The sequence below is a fragment of the Platalea leucorodia genome (assembly GCF_965183815.1).
Source record: "Platalea leucorodia genome assembly, chromosome: 4".
In the NCBI taxonomy this organism is placed as follows: domain Eukaryota; kingdom Metazoa; phylum Chordata; class Aves; order Pelecaniformes; family Threskiornithidae; genus Platalea; species Platalea leucorodia.
Window position 1 is genome coordinate 18,566,363 of NC_138826.1, and position 23,121 is coordinate 18,589,483.

Here is a 23,121-nt window from a genome sequence, read left to right on the forward strand (position 1 = left end):
AGCTAGAGTAGAGAGTACATTAAGCAATATTCTGCCCAAGTTGCTTAGGACTGCCCACTAGTCTGATATGTATCTTAGCAGTATTTACAATGACTTCTGTCAAGACTGCATATAAGCAAAATGTGTTTAAATCGCAGCTCTTCAGTATGGTATTTTCACACATACCGGGGGGGGGGGTGGGGTGGGGGGGGGAACACGACACGACACACGACTTGCAATCCTTCTACAAGGTCTCTGGATGCTACCACTGTACAAACAGTATGTAAAATCCTACCCTGTTCTTTTAAAAAAAGGAGGGGGGGGGGAAACCCACCACAAAACAGATGTATTTGTGAGCACTTTACAAGAATACCAGTGCTGATAAAACATGACAATGAACAAGTTCAATTAGATGTTCCTGTTGCTTGTTTTCACTGGCTGACTTGAGCTGAGTAAAACTGGTTGTTCTGCAAGCATTCACACTAGAGCTGTTTTCTTGAAAGAGAATAACCAGCTAAGTCATGAAACAGGACTCACAATTTTGTCAGTGTGGCTGACAGAAATTTTCTGCAAACTTCTTTTGAATTGAATTTGAGATCTTGATTGTATGTTTAAATGCACAGCTTTTAATTAATTTGGTATAAATACCATAGTTCAGAGACAAATGTCTTTGGGAACAGGGTACTAAGTTATCACCACCCTAAAAAACTAAGAACATAAAATTGTTATGTAATAGGAGTATTCAAGCTAAGAATTGAACTGCAACTGATCTTTGTATGTTTGGAGAATGTCAAATAAAATACCTTTACCTTTAGAAAGGTAAAAAAGAAAAAAATCTTGGCACCCAATCTTCTCAATTCTGTGCAAGGTCAGAACAAGTTTTGATTAATTGGAGGTCAGGAGGGAAATGGCATACAACTCGGGATAGGTGTACAAAACAGCCTGGCAATTGAAATTCATCTAGTGGAAGTCCTGTACATCTAGTATATCAGGACTTCAGTATGTCATTTAACACCATTGCTCAAGAGATCACTCCTTCCCTACCCACCCTGTAAAAAAAAAAAAAAAAAAAAAAAAAATTAGGAAGTAGTAAAAGAATTATAGGCTGGAGTGAGTAAACCGTGATGAGAGACATGGAGGATTAGTTACTTGAAGAATGCCTATAGGCTCGTTTTGAGAATAACTTTAATATTTTCACTGATTTTGGTAGGAAAAAGTAGGAGGGAGCTAAGAAGAACTACTCATGCATATGAGCTGGTGTAGGACAGTTTTTATGTAGAATTAGTTGACGAATACAAAAGTAATCTGGAATCTGATCGTGGTGATGACATTTTTCACTTCCATACATACATTTCAGACTTCAACTTCCAGCTTTTGCTTTGCTCGTGCTCCTGCAGTCTCTCAAAGAAAAGATGCAAGCATGCCCTTGTTCACATCACCAAAGTCGGTCAGGGTAATGTCTTGCTCTGTGTGAGTCTGGAAGGTGCAGTTGTCTGTAGACAGAACAATGAAACTCTATTCGTGCATTGTTGTCAAAGGCACTAAGTAACCTGAATGGGAGGGTTTTTTCCTCAAACATTTGAGAGGTGATCCTCTAAAAATACTGAATGCAGCCTCTACCAGAAGAAGGAATCTTTCATATTGACTGTGCTATGTTTTACTGTAGAGCAGGATAGTTTAGTGACAAAATTCTCAGGTGAAGTGGTCAAAGATAAGCACATGAAGTACATTACAACTGATTAGTATTTCTTCCTTTTCAAAGCTAAAATACCTAACAAAAAAAGCCACTAAGCCTATAATGGTTTCTACAACAGAACAATTCTGATTCAACACAGACAAAGGAAACTAGTCAGCTTTAGTGGGTAAATTAGTTATGCTCTAACCAGTATATTAATCTCTCAGAAAGGTGTTGCGGTGAATGAAATGGTAGGTAGAAATAAGTTACAAGTTTAGCTTAGTAGCTTTTTAATTATATGTTCTCATTTAAACACCATGTGTGGGATGTCAGACTTGTATTTTGCCAAGTTCATTTTTTCTTATCATCGATAGATGCTGAGAGCTTTCTTCAGTATGCTTGTGTGTGTGTGTGTGTATATATATATATATCTCTCTTGAAACCTTACTTTTCCTTTATCATAGGTCCAGTTGTTTACGTTTTGGATCTTGCAGATCGACTGATCTCAAAGGCATGTCCATTTGCTGCAGCTGGAATCATGGTGGGCTCTATATACTGGACAGCTGTTACATACGGAGCTGTGACGGTGATGCAGGTACACCCGTATTCCCTCTTCTTACCAGCTGTGAAAGCAAGTTTTCAAAAGAAAAAGTCAATTAATTAAGACTTCTCTTTCCTTGGCTTAAAACATGCTTTAGCTGCTTTCAGCACTTTCATTGTAGTTAACAAGTGAATTCAAGATGGGTGGATATAAAGCTTTTCACTTCTAACTGATCATACTCTATAAAGCTAAGTATGCCTGTTCAAATGTGGTTGATTCTGCAACTAACAAAAGTCACTACTACTGCAGCTGGCTGCCCTTTGTATGGCAGGCTGGTGAACCCACTTCTGTTCTTACAGAAAAGGTGCCGTTACCACCTAAGTACTAATAATGGGTAGTCCAATTCTTCAGAAAAGATGTAAGACTAATCTCTTTTTACCTGTAGAAAAATGTTGCTGGTAACATTCAAAGAGTTGAGACATGGTGAATTTTTCAGTTGTACCACTTTTTTATTGTATAAAGGAAAATACATGCTCTGAATGGTGCAATTAATTCATAAACAACAAATGCAAACCACTGCAAATTAATAGTATGTTCTTTTAATTACTTGAGACTGTATGGTTAGTTGAAAGGGAAAAAAACCCCAACTTATTTTTCCTACTTCTGTTCTTGGGAACTTGCTATTTAAACATAACACTGACAGGTGGTACACTACTAACTATGGAAAGACTGGAAAGACTTGTTCACAGCCGTCCTAGTTCAACTACAAGACAAGAATTTTCATAGATTGTACAACTAGAATGACCTTTGTTACCACTTCAGTTGTGGATTCCTATATCAAGCCCATAACCTGTGTTTTGCCTGAAAGCATAAAAGTATTTCTGCTGTTAATTCAGTTGTAGATAGAATTAACAAATCCGTATGCTAGTAAGTATTCCTCTACGCAGTTCTAATTTTAAATATACAACCTAGTCCTCATCCATGTAAGTCATATGGCACTACTTTTTCTTGAATTGTGTGATACTGCCCTGCAGTTCTACCAGTCATGCCATCTCAAGATTGTCTGCTATTTTGGTTCTGTTTGTATGTGATCTCATAGCAGAAATGTATATGACAACCACTTGAAGTGGAGCCCAACTGAGTTGATGCAGTCTCCTTGTACGAGGGTGGCCAGGGTCAAGTGGCTGCATAAGTGATGTAGAATGACTCTCAACACCGCCTCCATTCCAGTAGATGAGTCTCTATATCACAGAACGGTACACTTAGGAATTTCCTCATCTGATATTTTGCTTCTGTTGTGGCCCTTACAGGAACATTGCAATCACCTGTAATACTACAACTAGACTTCGTGAAATGTATCAGACCTTATCTCCTTGCTCACTGCTACACTGAGCCTTTGTCTGTAGGAACTTACATGACCTTTTTAGCTTCTCTAGAACTACAGAACCAAATGGAAAGATAAATGCTCCCTTCTGTAGTAGTTTTGCTTTTGGAATGAGGATCTGGCCTTAAGTAAAGGCAAGTTGTGGGTCTAGCTTCACATCTGCACAGTTACAGCTTCACATCTACGTTAGTTTAGACAGCTGGTCAAATCCCAGGTATGAAGAATTAGCTGTTTTCCTTGGACTTAATGGTTTTTTTTGGTCATATGGCTGGCATGCTGGGTAAGAGAACAGCTTATTTTTGCTTATAATGGAGGAGATTAAACTGGGAGTGGAATGAAACTGTTCCACCCCTTTTACCACCCCAAATTTGCTAGGTTTAATACAGCTTGTTTCCTGATGCATTTCAGATTCCTTTCCTTCAGTTGAAAGGCCACAGAGAAGCACAAAAGCTATTTTTAAAGGTTAAGCTTCAAGATGGAGAAAAATAAATACAGAATTGACGTTGTGACTACCGTCGTAGCTAAGTCAGTAACAAATCATATGGGATTACTGAAAACAGAGAAATAGCAATCTAAAGCAGAAATGACAAGATACTGAGGCTTTTTTTTGATGGACAAGGACTATAAGGAGAAAAAGGATAGCATCAGACATCACAATTTGGGTGGAAGATAGTGAAGAAGCTGGAAGACAAATGCTGAATGTTTTCTTGAAGGAATAATCTTTTGGTGGCAACAATATTGGTTATCTCCATTTTTAGAGGCTGTGGTATATAACATAACTTCCTGTTCTAGAAGAATAAATTGGAATGGTTTTCAAAGCAAGGCTAAAAAGTACAGTTTGAAGGTACTGTGGTTCGTTACCCTAGCTTCTTCCCTATGTCCCACCTATTCCAGAAGTACTGGGTTTTTTTTTTAGTTTTGCTATTGTTGCATGTTCTTACCACCTAATTCTAATTTTTGTGCAAGTGGAGACTTGATAGCTTGTGGGGAAAACAAGAAGTCAATGAAGACACATCAGGAAATCCAGTGCCTGACAAATGTAATAATTACTAATTTAGTGTTTTTAGCCTTACTGGATTCTTACAGAAGAAGTAATGAAACGGCCCATTCTTTCTAGAAGCCCTTCAAGGACTTTGTTAGCATTTAGTAATTCTTAAATTGAGACAATTCTAGAGGATATCTACCACTTTAATTTCTTTTTTTGTCCTCAGCCCTACTGCGGTTACTTATTTAAAATTAAAAAGTATGTACTTTTTAGGAAAACATAATGCACTGTTCTGTTACGGTTTCAATATGTACATTTTATAAACTGCAAAGTCTGATTTTTTTTATGTGCCAGTAGAAAGGTTTAGACACATCAGTAGTGACTGTCCTTTAAAGTTGTAGTACTAACAATGTTTAAAAATAAAGTACAAGTGAAGATATGCTGCTATTTCCACTACAGTTGAAAATAATGTACCTCTTCCTGCATTGTCTAGAGAAGCAAATACTTTTTAATACTGTGATCTCTGTTGCATAAGGTATTCCTAAATAACAAATTTTTTATTAAAACATCCTGAGATACTTGTTATCAATTTATCCTTTAAAGACTGGTATCTGATCAATTTCTGTGTAGAATTAATCATTCTCAAATTGTAAATTCTTCTGTGCATTTTGGAAAGTATACTCTTTTGGTATTTCGGATGTTTAAGCTTCTACAGAAGCACATGAAACTTTTCTTGAGATGGTAAGGAATTGTGTTACAGCTCTCTGCAAGATTAATGACTTGCAAATTAGGGCTGGTAGCTCGTCTGCATTACACTTGATAAGCACCCAAGGATGCAAAGGGAAAACTGAGTATGTTAGGTACAACAGTATTATTCTTTTTTTTCTTTAACTTAAAATGCGTGGGCAGCCCCAAACAAACTAGAATTTTTATAAGTTATATTCTTTGTTCAGTGTGGTCTTTGTTATGTTTGTCAACTATATACATATTTACCAGGTTGTGGGTCACAAAGAAGGTCTTGATGTCATGGAGAGAGCTGATCCTTTATTTCTTTTGATTGGACTTCCCACTATCCCAGTCATGCTAATACTGGGCAAGATGATTCGTTGGGAGGACTATGTGCTCAGACTGTGGCGCAAATACTCTAATAAGCTACAAATTTTGAACAGCATATTTCCAGGTAACATGATTAAATTTAAAAGGAACTATCAGGCTTGAATTGGTGCCTTTCGAAGATGGGGATAGGCGAGTAGGTTTTGCCATTCTTAAGTGAAAGTGATAACACCTTCCCTCTATTTTTATGTTCAGTCTATTTAGAGTGTGTTTGAATAGTACCTAGTGAGAAAGGTGGGGCAAGAGGAACAGGAGCATGTTTCAATTAAGGCCTTAGTAACAAAACAAGCTACTAAAAATTATGGGTCTTACCTGAAAGTAAAACTGAATACAGTCATTTAACAGAAACAGAATATTCACTGTGAAGAGGGCTAGTTCTCAAAGTAATTGGGCTATAGATTTATAATGGAGTGGGGGGTGGGCACTAATGTGCTTTCTGTGTCCTGTTTGAGGTAGTGGCTATGTAACCTTTTCTTCCCCCACTCTCGCCCCTTTAGGCATTGGATGTCCTGTTCCTCGTATTCCAGCAGAGGCCAACCCTTTGGCAGATCATGTCTCTGCCACACGTATTCTATGTGGAGCTCTAGTTTTCCCTACCATTGCCACGATAGTTGGCAAGCTGATGTTCAGCAGTGTTAACTCAAATTTACAAAGGACAATCTTGGTAAGATTCACTATTGTTTGCTTCATAAACGATTATAATATGGGAATATGAAGTGTTGTGTTGTGGGGGGGGGGAGGAAAAGCAAAAAGGAACATAAATTGATCTAGAACTTAAGAGTGGCATTTGATTAAGGGAAGAGGTCTTTTTTAAGATTGCCTGTCTTGGCAGTGGACAAGCTTCATGTGTGTGAGAGACTTTGTCATTGTGACCAAAACTCATCTGAATTCTAGACAAGGCTGAAACTTGTATCTGGTACTGTACTAGGCAGATCTTAGCAGTAACGAAGCGTGATAATGAAGATGAGAAACCAGCATCTTCTAAGAACAATCTCTGCAAGGGAAGACTGGGGGTTTATGTTATTAACCTTTTCATATTAGCTTCTGTTTACTAATTCTTTGAGAGAATCCCTTTGTTACTTATTTTAATAAGGAGAGGAAAATAAACTCTCCATAGAAGAGTCAGAGACAAAGAGAGGAGACAGTCTCTTCCTTTGTGAATAACCTCTCTGGCTTGCAGCCTTTCAAGGGGAAGCACGCGGAGTTTGCCAAGGTGGTATCCCTGGTCATCTGACCGTCACTTCAGCCCCTGTTTTCAACTCCGATATGTTAATGCACCCCTCTCTTCCACATGGAAGAGACAGTGATAGTACAACCATTCCTGCAGACTAAAGGCGGCTTAGTGTCTTGTCTTATTTTGAAGACTTGAGATAAACATACTGTAAAACTTTCGGGGGGTGGGGAGGGGAAGTCTGTTTTACAAAAAACAGATTTTATGTCACCCCACACTTGCTTTTGGCAAGTGGCCTTTTTCATAGTGATTATAGAATGGTAATTAGTATTATTCCTTGTGTCATGTATAGTATATATTCAGAGAAGGGAAGAAAGCAGATACATATCTGCATTTTACTTTGTTCTTTAAATAGGGGTATTTTGATTTTTTTTTTTTAGAATATTTGTCAGACTTCCAAGCAAATAAAAGCTTTCAAAAGGTTTTATAGATCCAGTATGTAGTCCCTTTAAGTAACACTAACTTCTGCAATAGTGCATTGTGACAAGAAACTTCGAGATATTCATTTGGAATTGTCCTAATTAGCTAAACTTCAAAAGAAAATGCTATATGATTGGAAAATAAATCTTCTTTGACCAGAAATTTTTAAAAAGAACATTTGCAATGATATGACACTAAACTGTGCAGGTTTTCAAAATATCTTTTTATTTCAGGGTGGAATTGCTTTTGTTGCTATAAAAGGAGCTTTTAAGGTTTACTTCAAACAGCAGCAATATTTGCGCCAAGCTCACCGCAAAATTTTAAATTATCCTGAGCAAGAAGGAGCGTAAGGCTGTGATCTCCAGATGTCGTACAGTCTCACCTAACAGGTTTCCATGTTGTATTGGTTCCATCGTTATCGCACAGTAGTGGAGAATTGTGATAAGTTGCTGCTCCTATTTTTTTTCTTTAAATATAATAAAGCACTGTCTTGTGGCAGGGTAAATCCTTTCAGCAACCACTGAACCTAAGAATGTGACTTGGCTTTCATTATTTTTGGGTATTTCTGTTGGGCAACAGGCTTGTGAATTATTTTCTTTGAACCAATATGCTGAATGGGAAAAAAAAAAAAAGCATCAACTACAGAAAAAGAACATTTTAAATTGTGTAGTTAATGTAGGCTATATCCAAATGCCTCTTCTATATGTGTTTTCATACCCACACTATCATCCAGTTCAGCATTTCACACAATGAAGGGAATTTTTTTTAGAAAGCAAATGTGAGTCATTACCAAGGAGAAATAATTGTGGGACATCAGTCAATAAAGATTTCCTTGGTTTTCGCTGGTATCAAACAGGGAGTGTAAAATACTCAAATGCCTGGTCAGAGAAGGCAGAAGATAGATCACTCTCTACAGGACTCGTGTGTCAGCTTTAGCCACCTAAGTACTAGGTGTTGAAGTTAGCATGGCTTCCAGGTGACTATTTTATTACTGATAATTTTTACTGTTTTGTAACTGGTGCTGGATAGCATTTATTTTTCCTCCACAGTAAAATAACTTCATGGGGGGAAGTAAATTTCAGTTGCTTATTTTATAGTTAAGTATTAGAGCACTTTTTTAGTTTTCATGATCCTCTTGATTATGTAAATATCCATACAAGTACAAAGAGCAGTAGAAGTGTGAGGAAATTATATTGGACACTAAAGCTACATTTAAGCTGACAGATTAGGGCATCCTTTTAAACTTCCAGACCTAGGTGCATAACTCGGCTCTGTACCAGGGCTGGGCTCTCTTCTGCCCAGAGCAGCTCCAGTGGAAGGACAGACGGTGGAAGGATCGGCTGGCAGGGGGCAACACTACACTTTGGGTACCTCATCTGACCATGGTACATAGCAGCAGGCTAGGCACTCTTGTCAAGACAACTTGGCTTCGTTCTGTAAAGGACTAAAGGATGAATCTTAAATGTGTAATAAACTAAGTTTATTTATACAGTAAGCTTTACTGTTACAATATGTTCAAAGTAGCCATCTGAGGGAGACATTAGCACTTCAGTTATTTGATGTATTTATAAACTTACTTTCAAGAGAAATTAGCTGTTTTGTGAAGTTAAATTTTGACAAACATAATACGGACATTTAATATTCATACCAGACCTAACTCAGATTTAGTACTTGAAGTTTTTTCTTAACAACAATTTGTTTGTTTTACTCAAAATTGGTTGGTATTTTTTTTTTCCCCCCTTGTTCATATTAGTATGTCAAATGCATGGAGAAAGGTTTAAAAAAAATCTTTTAGTGGAAGTATTCATAAGTAAATATTGCTTTTCACCAGAAATGAGGTAAATGCAGAATGGACTTCATATTTGACTGCAATAATGTATGTTAGAGAAATTCAAAATATGGTACCTTTTCTATAGTATGTTTATCTTAATTACTGAGATGTAATATTTTAGAACTGTACAGAAGTGTATATAACGACCAACTAGTATTCCAAATCTATACAGGTATTGAAAATTATACATTCGATCAATATCAAATACTTTTGAGGTTCTTGCTGTAACTGAAGAATTACTATAGTCTTGTAAGTCTGCTGATTATATTTGTCTTAGTGGGCTCACTTTTATATAAAACTCTAAATATAGAGTAGCAACCTCTGAAAGTTGCTGCTTTCTGTAAGATAGTCTTGAAACAATATAATACGTATTTCTTACAGAATTCCTCATTTCGAGAAAACAGCTTTTCAGTGGTCTTCACTGTATATATTTCCAACCAATTTATTACTGTTTTTTAAAGTCTCATGAAGAATTGAATGATGCAAATGAGTGGGTTTGAAACTTGTTCCATGGGAAAGCTCATTGTCTCCTCTGGAAGTTAAAGCTATTGTAAAAATACAATTATAAAAATACTGTATGGATTATAAAATGATTTCACCTGGGTAGCAGAAGGTCATTACTCTGTTGTAAATCTTGTTTTTAAGTATTGCAAATTACAGTTACGTTGAATTAGGTTGAATAAATATTTTTTACACTCCCTAGTGTTGTTTTGTCAGTTGAACAAAAGCCTGTAGCAAAACTTCAGAATGAAAAATGTGTTTAGTTGTAATGCATATCTACAGATTTATATAATCAATTTTAAGTTGACAGCCTACGGGATGTCTTGGGGATGAAGGAAGAATCAGTATAAGACTTTAAACTTCTACATTTTTTATATTTTATTTTTCCTCTCTAGTGATCAATAAATTATGTAGGGGAATGCATTTCTCAAGCATTTAAAGCAAAAGAATTGTTGCAACACGAACAACTTGTGGTAGTACAGAACTGGGGTTGGGGGTTACTCCGTATCTCTGGGTTGGCTGATGTGCAGCATTTATTTGGGGAATTCACTGATCAGTCTTCACTGAGAAAGATAATACTGCCTGTAGGAAGTATCTTTTTCATTAGTGGCTAATTTATGTCCTGTTACTTTCGGAACAAGGAATATGAAACGTTATCTAGCATTTCTCAGTGTGCCTTCTTATCTGTAACTTGGTTTCTCTTAAGCTTCCATTACATCAACATAAAGGCACAAAGTATCTGAGCCTTGATTATGTAAATACATAGGAGATGCTTCTCCCCTTCTCTCTGCCCTCCTATCTTAAACCCTTAGCTTTAGATGGAACCCTACTATACTTTTCACTATATTTTTGTTTGAATGGTGGTTCTTTCCTTCATCCTCTTTCCCCTGCAAAAGCTTTTCTTTGTAACAATTTGCAGGAGTTGCCTGGTTTGAAGTATATTAATTCCCTCCTCATCTGGAGTTGTTTCTGAAAGGTTAGCTGTCTCCCTCGGTTATCGGAGAAGGATCCAACCATGCAGCTATTTAAGGCCTCTCCAGCATTTAAAGTAGTTCTGTGCTTGTAAGAAAAGATATGCTTAGGTATAGAATTAGGTTAGTATTACCTACTTTAACCGAGGACACAATTTTTAATAGAATTTCAGCTGCATAATGTTTATCATGGCAGCTGTGAGGATTCCCTGTTTTTAAATGCGTACTGTGGATCTTGGACAAGTTTATGCAGTAGGTGTTGGGGGTTATTTGGAGTAGCTTTTTACTAGCTGCCTTTTCTAAAAGTTTTAATCACAGACAGGTATGTCTGTCTGTTTGCATAGTGGTTTTTACTGATGGAGAGACCTGGGAGAAGTAGAACTACAAAGGTCACGGATCCATTTACTGTTGCACCAGTAATCTTGCTTTTGGAGCCCTGTATTTAATGCTCTATGTCCACGCCACTTTCTATTCAGGTTTTCTTTTTTTGAAGAACTAGGATCAAATTTGCTTAATGCATCACTGACTACAGTCATGTTATCTGTTCTCATACAAAATGCTGTGCTCACCGCTCCTGCTTCCCATTTTAAGGTACAAATGCCAGTGTCACTGACAAGTCTGGGTTTGGAATTTTTTTCTAGTAAGCAACTGCTGCTGAAACTTGTGTTGATGTGGGCTTTGATTGTTGGCTTGTGTCTAGGGTTTTTTTTTATTGGTTGGTTGTTGGTTTTGGGGTTGGTTGGTTTGTTTTTAAGGCATGCTGGGGTGGGGGTTGATAGAGGAAAGCATGAGATAGGATCATAGGTGAAAGCTAGGAGATTGTAAAAAACAGTCTTAGCAGTTGTCTTCTCACTAACAGGCCCCTTCCTCTCGCCTTGCAAAGTCAGTGCTCTGCTCTCCATAGTCTGAAACAGAACTTACTATCCAAACCCAAAAAGTAGCTGAGTGTTCATTAGTTCTTGTGCAGTTTGAGAATAAGTTTTGGGTTTGAAAGGTGATTACAATGGAAGTGGTTCTGTTTTGGCACGTAGTGTTATTCATCACCTTTAATTTTCATCCTGTTTTTTCTCAAAAGATGGGGACATGTGGCTGCTTGACTGGGATGGCGCTTGTTAGATTGAAAGAAACTTCAAGGAGGCTGACAGTTAACTAGTGTGTTAGCCTGGCAGAGGAACTGTTTATGGAAACTTGCCGTGGTCCTGAATTTTCATAAGTTTTTATTAATTCCAGTATATTTGTGTGTGTGTGTGTGTATAAATAAAAAAAAATTCTTGGCTATAGATAAGTACATGTAAATAGAAATATCTTGGAAAATGGTTCTTGCTAGGACTGAGGCAACAGTTTAATCCATCACGCTACTACACACTGTCAGGATCAGCTCTATTTGCATTTTTTGTCAACTAAATAGAATTTGATGCAGGCAGTATTTAAGGTGACCTAAAAACATTAAGGTTGTGCAGTGTTAATGATCTACTTTCTTCTTCACTGTTCTAAATGGCTTAATTTCTTTTCACTTTAACATTTGAAGAATTCAGCTGTTGCCGTCTTGCTTACTTTTAGCTCCATTTCCCTAAACTGAGACCTTTGACTCTTCAGTTCCCATGACTTATTGATAATCTATTCTTACTGTTTCTCCCTGGGCTTTCTGGGGGGGGGGGGAAACTTGAAATGCTTCAAGAAGCCACACATACTCTCTGATATTTAACTTAATGATGTAAGTAAGTACTCTTCTCATATGTACTCAGAATACACCACTAAATCTGGCAGCGCATCATCCTCCCGATCCTCACAGCTCCTCGGTACCTGAAGTACTGTCTTCTAACCCTGTTGACTGAAAAGGCACAGCTTCTCCCCCTAGTCTCTCACACTTGCTGTGACCTGGGGAAAGATTCTCACTTTAATCTGTTTCAGTAAATTCCAGCATAATCTGGGGACATCAGAAGCCAGTGTTCCTTAATGAGTTGGTTCAGTTCTTGTAGGCACTGAGGCCATGACTTTTCTTCATTGCTGTTTAGCAGGTTGCTCTATTGGAATGCGCTGTAAAACTAGAAGTATTTGTGCCAAAGTTTGCCCAGTATTTCAACCATGCAAATTCTTTCTGCTTTACTAATTTCTAGAAGCCCAGGGTAGGCTTTATTAATTCATTTTGAGGCCTTACTCAAGAGCTTGGGTAATACAGCTCACTTTCCAGAAAGGCAGCAGTCACAAGGCATGTATGCAAAGAGAGGACATGGCGGGGGGGGGGGGGGCGGAATCTGCAAACGGGGATGAACTATCTCCATTAGATCATGGCCCCTGTACCTCAAGAAGGTTTGAAGATCTGTGGCCTCTCTGTCCATTCTTGCCAGTTAGTTATTCACATGCTCTAGATATTTAATTGCTTTTGCACCTCTGAATATTGTGAGCATGAAACAGCTATTTCTGGTCGTACTATACCAAGTAGTTCAGTAGAAAAATTCCATTCCAGAACCACTAAAAGCAAATAGCAGACATGACTTGAAACTGCCTCAACTAAACAGCTCAGCAGCACCTGTCAAAACATATCTTGCAGGCACCTCATTTAATGCTGGATGACTAAGCCATGGAAAAGCAATTGCCTAAGCAGTGGGCCTCCATAGGAAGTACTATGCTTATTTAAAAAAAAAAAAAAAAAAATTATGCAACTTATTTCTAGCTTCAGACCACTCTGATACAGCATGTACAGCTTGATGGTTTGGGTGGTTTGTATTTTTCACTTGCTCCTCCACTCTTACTACAACTTAGTAACACTTAGCTGCAGCTAATGGGAGCTGATAAAGGAACACACTGATCTGAGTATTTACTGTATGTCTAAGGACTATTCTGTGAGTAATTGTAATTTCTTTGCCATGAATCATTACAAGAAGCTAATATCCCTACTTCTTACCTATGCAAGAGCCTCCCCCTACCAATTTTCCAGACACTTCTCATGTACAGAAGACGGGAATACCTAAGATAGCACAGAATCAAATTTTATTTTGATGAGAATTAAGAGTGGTTATTTTTTCTGCAGTAAAATGGTAGCTGGTTCAGAAGTGTTCGACTAACTTGACAGAAGAAAATCTCTACCACCTTACCTCCCTTGCATAGTTCTAGGTTAAAGATCCCATGGGTAATTCTGAGTTTGTTACTAGTGATAGCTTGCAGCATTACTCTTGCATGAGCTGCTTGCATTACTCTGTTTCAGATAAGACCACAGTGGAGGAGGAAAGTCCTGCTTCTCCAGTATATCTGCACTTCAGCTTCAGGGATTTTTGTATTTTTTTTTTTTTTAATCCAAGACAGATGTTGCTTAAATATGTTATAATAACTCTCTCTGGATGAGAAGCACTGCAGAAGCTTTATGGAAGGCAAGTTACATGATTAAAGCCAGGGGGGGCTGAAGGAGTAAAAACTTAACTGAAGATCATTTCAGAGGTAGAAAAAAAATGCCATTTTGACATCCTGAGTCTGAGACTTGGACCAAACTCCCTCAGTACCAAGCTACGAACACTGTTGCTAACCTATAAGGAGAATTCAGTTTGAACTTCATTAAACAAAGGTTTCAGTTTTTTCTTAAATTCTTTGGTACCCGTTAAATGTAAAGCAGTGGCTTTTTGTTCTGTCAGTGGTTTCTTTTGAAAAAGCAATGGTATCTTTTAACTGTGGGGTTCTCTACCCCAGAGTGGTGTTAAATTTCAAGGTACTATAAAAATGGAAGTGCTTTCCACTTAGCATAAATTAAATACCATGCAACACAGCTGACCTTCCCCCATTACCAAGCGCCATCTCCTATCGCAGTAGCAGAATTGTGCTATCTATTTAAGTCGCACACTACCTTGCCAGTAACTAGGTTTTTTTTTCCATCTCATTTCAAAGAGGAATGAAAATGCAAACTGACCTAAGGAGTAAATTCACTGGTGATTTCAAAAGCATGGGTGCTTGCATTTCTTTGTTCAGCTTTAGATTCTTTATGAATGGAGTTGTTCCCTTTTCCTTTCTAAAGGGGCTCAAAAGTGAAAGCCTTTCTGGTTAATAGGTGGTGAGACTCATTACACAGATTTATTTTTTAAAATACATTTATAATATTTACATGTAGCTATTTATATGCCAAATGACGGAAAATGTATGTGTATTTCCTGAGCCTTCAGGTCTTAAACTATTTTGGATAGAGTCGGAGTAGGTGATCAGAGAGGACCCATAACATTTCTCTCGGCAACTCCTGCTCAAAGCATTTCCATTCTTGCTGAGCTAAACCACATGCACTATGTGTTGGAATCCCTTTCTATGACACTTAAGAGTAGAGTCATTAGTAGCCCACAGAAATATTTTGTCATAATCTACAGATTAGGACCAAGAAAAATATAAAACAGCTTTACTCGTGGAATCTGTGGAGACAGTTTAGAGATGATTCCAGCAACACACCACGGAAATTGCCCCAGATGTCAGGGGTCATCTTGTCTCCTCAAAAAACAGAGCATCATGGGGCCCTTCTTGACCAAGCACAAATCTCAAGTACATCCTCTGCAAAGGTCAATACCTTGTGGCTTGCAGCACTGAGCTCTCTGTGCCTCAGTCTTTTTAACTAAGTACCGAGAGAGGGAACAATCCCTGCATGGAAAACTGCCATTGCAGATAGTGTAATTACAGGAGGTTGTTAGAATGGGAAACAATGCTGCAGTCACCTCCCAAAACTGCGTGCGATACCTGTATAAACTAACTTCACTAGCTTCTTACTGTCAAAATGGTGGCCAAAGTCCTTATTTATTGCAGCTGGCATTCAGATGTTCTGTAAGTAATTATTTGCAAACCTGCAATGGACGAGCAGAATGAGCCTTCCATAGTTATCCTATTTGTCCTTGTTACCACATTAATTAAATACCATAAATCTCACTTAGAGTGTCTCACCATTGAGGAATACAGCCATTTATGGCATCCGCATATGAAGAGTTTAAAGAAAGTCAAAACAAGTCATTGTGTATAATAAGCTGGACACCTTCAAAAGCCTATTAGATGGTCAGGTTTAGGAGCCTCGTTACAGGGTAATTAGTTGCATCTGGATATTCCTCCGGAGCACATTAACAAAGTGTTTGAAAAAGCATTGTGTAAGACTTGAATTCATCCCTTTTGGCAGCTGCATAATCATCATCTGGGAAGATATGTAATCCTTTTCTTGCATACCTAACATGTATTCTTACGAATGGCAGCCACTGAGCCAATGTTGAAACACATTTGCATACATATGAACATGACCAAGAGAAACTGAATATTTACACATCAGCTACGATGTGCAGCTGGGAAGGTGGGTTTTAGTTTTGGTTTGGTTCTACTCCATCTCTGAAAGAAGGCGGCTTGTGATACTGCGCACCCCAGGAAAGGCACAAAAGGCAGAAGCAAGCTGAATTCAGTATGTGGCAGTGCTGCTCCAGTCAGAAAGCAAACAAATATACTGAAATGTAATTAGGATAAATCAAATACGCACCACAATTATACAGCACATGGCAAGCAGACTCCAAAAGTGAGTGGTGTATTTTTGCATCCTAACATTTCCTGTATTCCCAAAGCAGATTCGTTCCTTATTATTGCCTTTTTGAGACGTAATTAGATGGACTCAAAATATCTTTTTTCTGTAACAACCCTTTTTTGAAAGTCAAGTCTCTTTCTTTACTAATTGACTTGCAGAGGAACTGAACAGTATCACCATCAAAATACAGTAACATGACTTAATATTCCCTGTCCAATAGGTAAGGAAGCAGAAGGATGGGGAGAGCATACAACGTAGTTAACTTCTGGTAGTATTAACAGCTGAACTTGGTGCTATGCCTTGAGTAGTGCATATTGTTCATTTTGTCTTTTAAAATATATTAGCATTAAAAAAGGAAGCATCTAATGCGTTTATACCACCCCCCCACGCACACACACAAACCAAAATCTGCCTTTTTGCTCAATACTGATACCGAAGCAAAAGGGAGATAGCGGAGTGGCAGCCTACTGTATGGGCCATCCTGCCCTTCAAACATTGTCCTCTCCATCTTGTGCAGGGCTCTCACCTGGCTGCAGACAGCAGTGCATGCTGAAAAGCTAGAGGATGTGAAGAACCACTCGATGAAACAAAATCAGCTACTGACTGAAGTGTGAGGGATGCTACAGGCAATGACTGCACGGTCACTTCTGTCTGCACAATGATTTTTCAGTCTCAGAAGTCCTACAAACAAATGCCCTTTTCCATCTATAGAAACAAAGCAACCACTTGACAACATAAACTGTCAATCCCAGTGGAGGAGTGGGGTTTCTCGAGCATGTTTGACGAGTTTGTCACAGCTGGATGTTCTTGCAGATTAAATTTCAGCTGGTTCAAGGTCCAGTTACACAGCTGAGGTATAGTTTTTGCTGGATGAGCAGATGCACATAGAGCAACTTTGTGATGGACTAAGCCATGGATATGCCGCCTGATACTTCAAACAGTACTACACCTTGCCCATTCCTACTTTCCACACGATTGCTGGATGCCAGGGGGACTCTTCTGGGTGAGAGCCTGACGCTCTTGCCTTCAGGCTCAGCTGCCTCCACAGGCAGCACCTGCAGTCCACAGCAGATGCCCCTGTCCTGGGGCCTGACCGCTGCTTGTTGCTAACAGCTCACCCCGGCAGCAGGGGTAACCTGCTCCCAGCCCAAGCAGCAGGACGGGTGTAAGGACTGCTGGGAGACAGCTCAGGGCTGGCCTGAGGCCCTCTTTCCCACACTCTTATTTAATGATACAAACAAAAAAGGGATCTGCACACCTGAGACGGTGACAGCTTATTGCATACAGGTGTCCGTTCTTGGGGCACTGGGCAACTACAGAACTTTGGGCTGACCTGAAAGTAATTACTTTGTAGTGGAGCCAGGCTGGCAGAATAGCACCTCTCTCTTCCTCTGGGAGGGAAGCCAAGTCCAGCTCTTCCAGGACATAGGAAAGGCCCATGAGTCATGCTGTAGAGTGAAAGGCATAAAGGGTACACAGTGCCCTCTGCCATCACCGTACAGTGAAAGCACAGCCTAAAAGCAGATAGCTGAGTTACCTCTTTTTTGCTTCAAGTAAGGATGGGGTTGAGACTAATCTGCTCTACTGAACAAGCTTCATGCACTTTTCTTTCCCCATCGGGTACAATATTTTTATTTAAAAATCCTCTATCATCTTCAGTGGTGCATGATAAGGCTCTGACACCAAAATGCAAACAGACCACAGCACAACAACTTTACAGAGGCCAGGTGAGCCTCAGAGTCTGCAAAGTAACAAAAGATATAAATGAGAGCATTGTGGCAGGATTCTGGGACCGTACCAACTGCATGGCAGAAAAGAGATACAGATTTCATATCATATCTAGAACAAAATCATCCCTCCTTATCACAGCTGTGGTTGCAATGTAAGCCTAGAGCAGACGCTAGAATTCTAAAATTCTGCATTATCTGGGAGCGCTAGGCTCCCAGCACGTAAAATGCTAGGATTTGCCAGCACTTTATTTTCCTTTTCCTGCTTCTGCTGCTCCTGCCAGTAGTTGTGCTGAAAAGTTTTAAAGGTCAGAGATAAAGATAGCTGGATACGGATTTGCAATCCTGAACACATGCAGTATTCGAGAAGATGATCTGATCTGATATTCTGGTTCAGTCCTTTTATAGTTAATCTCCCCATTTTCCAACTGTGTAGGAATTGTAGATTTTGGCTAATCCTTCTCGTTTGCCTCTGGTGGTTGGAGCTTTTTCCATTGACTGGAGTTCATCAGTACAGCTAAACAAAATCACTGTAAGCTGTCAAACAGAAGACAAATGAGAGCTTACAAAATAGAATACTCACTGAACTGAGACAAAACTTCCAGCACCGACGATGATGGCGGGGGAGCAGAGACTATCTAGTTATAATTGCCAATTTAGCAACAGCTGAGCCTGTACTTATCTGAATTGGTACTTCTGCTAAATTCATGATGTTTTTGTCCTGTGCTAAGCCTTGACGTTAGCAGACACAATGCAAATGCAGTGTTCCAGGGATAACTCCTCCCTCAAAAAACAGCAGGTGGTGCTTAGTCTGAGGACTGGATCCTAGGGGAAGATTGCTTTTTTCCCCTCATGTGGGCACCTGCTGTTGAGCTGAGATTTTTTTGAACCCGCCTGCAAGCATCAAGGTGATGAGCATGCACTGATTTTTTCAGTAGAGGTTTGTAATTTTTCTCAGTTCCAGCCTTCGCCTTTTTTTCTAAGCCTAAAATATAAATGCACTTTTCTTTTTGTTTAAAACTTCCATGTCGTGCTCTTGAAGTCCTGTCTAGATAACAGCTTATCTTTGGATTGTACCTTATAACACCAGCATTCTGTTTTATCATGAAGTGGTTGCCACCAAACACTGGTGAATAAATTGCAAATATGCCTTATTCTATCAAGGACAGCTAATTTGTGGGAGATAATTACTGTGTAGCCTGTTGATTTGCTCTCTCATCAAAAGATGTTTCAAGTTAATGAACGGCGTATAAAAGGATATATAAAAATATGAAAAAACTATTTGTCTGAAATAAATTTTGCTCCAATGCAGTGAAGTGCAGGCAGAAGTGCAATAACAAAACAAATGCACTTGCCCTTTTAAATGAAAACCAGTGTCTCAGGGGGATTTATATGACAGCAATAACTCTCATCATTAAAATTAATCATCAACTATAACATTAGGCATAAGAAGTCCACGTAAGAAAGAGCATGTTCAGTGTGTTGATGACGTTAGTATACAACATGGCATACCTAAAACAGAAAGGGAATACAGAATCCTGAAATTAAACTTGGACTATTCATGACAATAGGGGATGGCAAGAAACTGGAGGAAGAAACAAACCTCCTTTCATGGAGGTTCATACTGCTATCCATTTTGGGACAGCAACCTTCTAACCCGCACTGTATACAGGAGGAACTGTGTCCCTTCTCCAAGCTGACAGTTATTCTAGTCCCATAAATAGCTTGCTATAAATTATGCCAGAGAAAATAAAGTTGGAGGGATGACACAAAAATAACCTATAGGATACAGACAAGGGAGAAAGTTGTCTTCAGCTGAAATTTGAAATGTTACAGACCAACGTGCTGCAAAAGGCTTTGACAGGCCTATCATCAGCAAGGGTGTAATTCCCTTTCCCATCATATATTCTCTAAGAAGTCATGGCTGCAGGCCTTTCTTCTTTTAATGTGGGTAGCACGTTTGGTTTGCTGTTTGGAGATGAGGCAGATCATAGGCGTTTATACTGCCTGTGGTCTGAGGCAATATTTAAACCAGCTTTGACCAAAAATGCTGCGCTTGAGCTCACATGGTGGGTCCTGCCGGAAGGGGTCGGGGCTGGCGGCACCCATTCTGCTTGGAGCATGTGTGCATCGGGCAGCAGGAGTGCAAGTCTGTAGCAGAGAGGGTCAGAAGAACAGAGCTTAGCAAGGAAGCTTTAGCTTTCTGTCCTGCTCTTTAATATGCAAGTAACATCACTGCAGACTTGCACCACGGTGGTTAGTAGGCATACGTAGGTCTAAGGCCATTCAAGCTGCCAAATCTCTGACTCATCTCTCCTCTGTATTGGGGTGATATGCTTTCTGCATTAGCTGAGGTCTTTGAAATAAAAAACTGACAAAGGAAAGACAAAAGGGAATTTAACAAAATGTCATAATTAATTCAACAATGTTTTAAATCACCAACTGCAATGTTATTCAATTTTGGTGAATGGGAAATTAAATAATTCAAAATATTTCAAATCTCACAGAGCAATTATTCAACTGAAAGCTCAAAAGTTCAGATCTATCTTCAGAGGGGTGTATTTCTAATGGACAGGACTTCTCTCAAGCCAAGAACATGCATTAGCTCGGCAATGTTCTTTTCAAGCTTACAGCTCTGTAGAGTACAATTTATTCATCTGTCAGATTTTATGCACTTCTTGCCAGGGTATCATTTATATCTTATTTCTCCAAACCAGAAAAAAAAAATTATTTTTAGAAAGAGAGAGCAAGCAGAATAAAGCCTTTAAATACAAATCAGCTGATTCAGAGTCCCTTCTCCATTTTCTGTCTCCTTCAACCACATGTTCTTGCATTTACCCTTAAGTTAAACCAGTCAGATGAGCTTTTGGGCTCTGTGACAGAATTACAGAAAACAGGATAAGCAGTTTACCCTTTCAGTGTGCAAATCAGGCATCTCTTCCAAGCAGATGTATTAGTGAGCCACCACAGCCAGGTGCAGCCCAGGGATGCTCACACCCAGCGGTGAGCCTGACTCAAGGAAGCTCCCACTGCATGGCAAAGAACAGAGAAAGGGGCAGCCAATTCCCATATTGGTGTGTAATTGTGTTCTTCATTCACCACCCAAAGTATGCAGTTAATGAATCTTACCTACTGCTGCAAAGCAATTGCTCTTCTTGTGCTTTGTAGTGAAGGCTCATATTGCTCTTCTTACCCCAGCACTCATGTGCCTGCACATACCTACACATACACGGAGTTCCCCCAGACTAGAAAGTCTAGAGACAAGAGGAGGCTATTAGCACAAATTCTGGGAGATGAATGTGCAGGATTCTTTTGTTCAAGGCTAAGTCAACCTTAAGTTACAGAGCTCTGCAAGGAAATGTTTCCTCCTCCTCCACTCCCACCTGATGCAGGAGGGTTGCTACCACCACTAGGTCACCTGATATTTCCTTTAATAAGACCATGTTTCCAATTGCTAAGAACCTTGTCAAACATTAAACACCATGGTATGTGGCCCACAGTGAGTAACTATGGAAATTTCTTCTGTGATCGTTTGGTCTCTTAATGAGAAATTGCAGCAGGTCTTTGACAGTCTCAAAGTTTGAAGTAGTGAACTGAAAATTAGGTGGCAGGAGGGACTTCAGATTGGGGGCTGAGGTGATGGCTTTTGTGACTTGTATGAAGAATCTTCCCAAACACCTTGAAAATTTGAAGGCTGAAGCTGCTCAGTTGGGATTTGATGAAACTGAACGAGAATTTCCCAAGGTATTTTTGTGGAAGGGGCATGTTAAGAGAATAAATGGGTCTTAGCACCTTATTGCTACCTGCAGTGCTGTATAGCTGGACCTGAAAGCAGAAAGCCTGTCCTCCAGAGGTCTCAACAACTTCCCTGCTTAGCCTATCCTACTCAAAGGTGAAAGATAAAATGGGGATTCAGCAACAGCTGTAGTGAATGAAAGACAAGGAGGTTGGGGACTGAGTAGTCATTGAGAAAAATGAGTAAGAGATTGTGGGCATTAATCTGACACACACAGCCTGGGAGCCGCGGAAGGGCTCAGGGGCAGCGTGGATGAAGGAGGCAGGTGACAAATGGGTGAGATGAGGACCGAGCCTGGCCTGGGGAGAAAGATGTGGATCCAGAGACAGGGGAGGTCAGGAAGAAGACGCGGAGGTCTGTCACCATCAGAGGCTGGCACAGGGTGCGTGCCTCAGCTCCTCTGCTGCTCTCCAGCACCTGGAAATGCCAGCGACGTGGGCTTATCGCACAGACACACGCGTCCTCACACGCAGCACGTGACAGATCCCGTGGCTCTCCCCCATGAGACGACGCGTGCCCGTGTCAGTAAGGTAATGCACAATGAAAGCTGCTCCCCCCGCCTTTCGGTTTCCTTTTTCTGTTCTTTGCATGCTTGGCAATTACACCCCCAAGTCTGCACTATGAGCAGTTTACTGCCAAGCCCCCCGTGATGCCAAATGCTAGGAAATACCAGAACCACGGTGGCCTATGCAACCTTATTTCTGCCCTCTTTTGTGAAAGGATCTGGCCGTGACGTGACCATTCACTCTTTTCCACAGCCCCCCGCGTGCCACGCCGACGCTTGCTCCGAAGGCAAAATTGCTGCTGTTCTCCCGAGTTTCCATGTGGTGCCTGTTGCTACAGTGCCAAGCACTCCACAGGTACAACCCTCCCCAGGGCTGGGTGGGGAGTGAGCAGCACCGGGGGTCTGCAGCACGGACGAATTTAGATAATCCCACTCGTGATGCCCGTGACCTATGTATTTTTTTCCTCAGAATAACGGGCATCGTATCAGTCACACGTTCAATGCACAGCAAAGCTGTGGCTCCACCTGCTGCGCTCGACGTTGCCGCAAATTAACCCCCTGTTAATTCATGGACATCCCCCCACTCCCTAAAAAAAAAAAAAAAAAAAGAGGCTGTGAGATAAGACGGAGCCCGCGGCCCCCCACGGCTCGCAAGGGCCCGGCTGCCCCTGTGCAGCCGCACGCCGTCGGCCTCCGTCGCCGCCATCTTGCCCCGCGTATCCCCCGCTCCCGCGGCCCCGGATACAGGCTCCCCGCCCGCCATTCTCTATCACCTCACCGAGCCCCCTCTCCGCTCCCAGCCGGCCCAGCGCCCGCCCATACCCGGCCCCTCTCACCGCCTCACGGCGCCTCAGCTCGGCGGCACCTCCCCGCGGCTGTGGACCGTCGCTTCGGGCCCGGCGGCGGCGGCCCCGTTCCCCCCCTCGCCCCTCCGGGGCGAG

The 23,121-nt window shown here is 40.4% G+C and overlaps 1 protein-coding gene and 1 long non-coding RNA gene across 5 annotated transcripts in view; one reads left to right on the forward strand and one right to left on the reverse strand.

The window, feature by feature from the left end:
- Window positions 1-19,207, forward strand: part of MARCHF5 (membrane associated ring-CH-type finger 5) — a 42,675-nt gene extending 23,468 nt beyond the window's left edge. The window contains exons 3-7 of one of the 4 annotated variants that reach the window (XR_014228035.1): window positions 2,119-2,249; window positions 5,561-5,744; window positions 6,175-6,341; window positions 13,837-14,190; window positions 16,670-19,207. Coding sequence is in view for 3 of the 4 variants with exons in the window: in XM_082310399.1 (XP_082166525.1) it covers window positions 2,119-2,249; window positions 5,561-5,744; window positions 6,175-6,341; window positions 13,837-13,956 (602 nt within the window). In the remaining variant the exon portion in view is untranslated. Of the gene's footprint in view, window positions 1-2,118; window positions 2,250-5,560; window positions 5,745-6,174; window positions 6,342-7,561; window positions 12,854-13,836; window positions 14,191-16,669 lie in introns of those variants that run through there. The other 3 variants (XM_082310399.1, XM_082310401.1, XM_082310400.1) reach the window with 3 other exon arrangements.
- LOC309589824 lies at window positions 233-23,095 on the reverse strand. The gene is made up of 3 exons (XR_014228036.1): window positions 23,017-23,095; window positions 2,103-2,277; window positions 233-1,472 (listed from the first exon to the last, which is right to left on the reverse strand). It is a non-coding gene; the product is annotated as an uncharacterized lncRNA (long non-coding RNA).
- Between the last annotated feature and the right edge of the window lie 26 nt (window positions 23,096-23,121).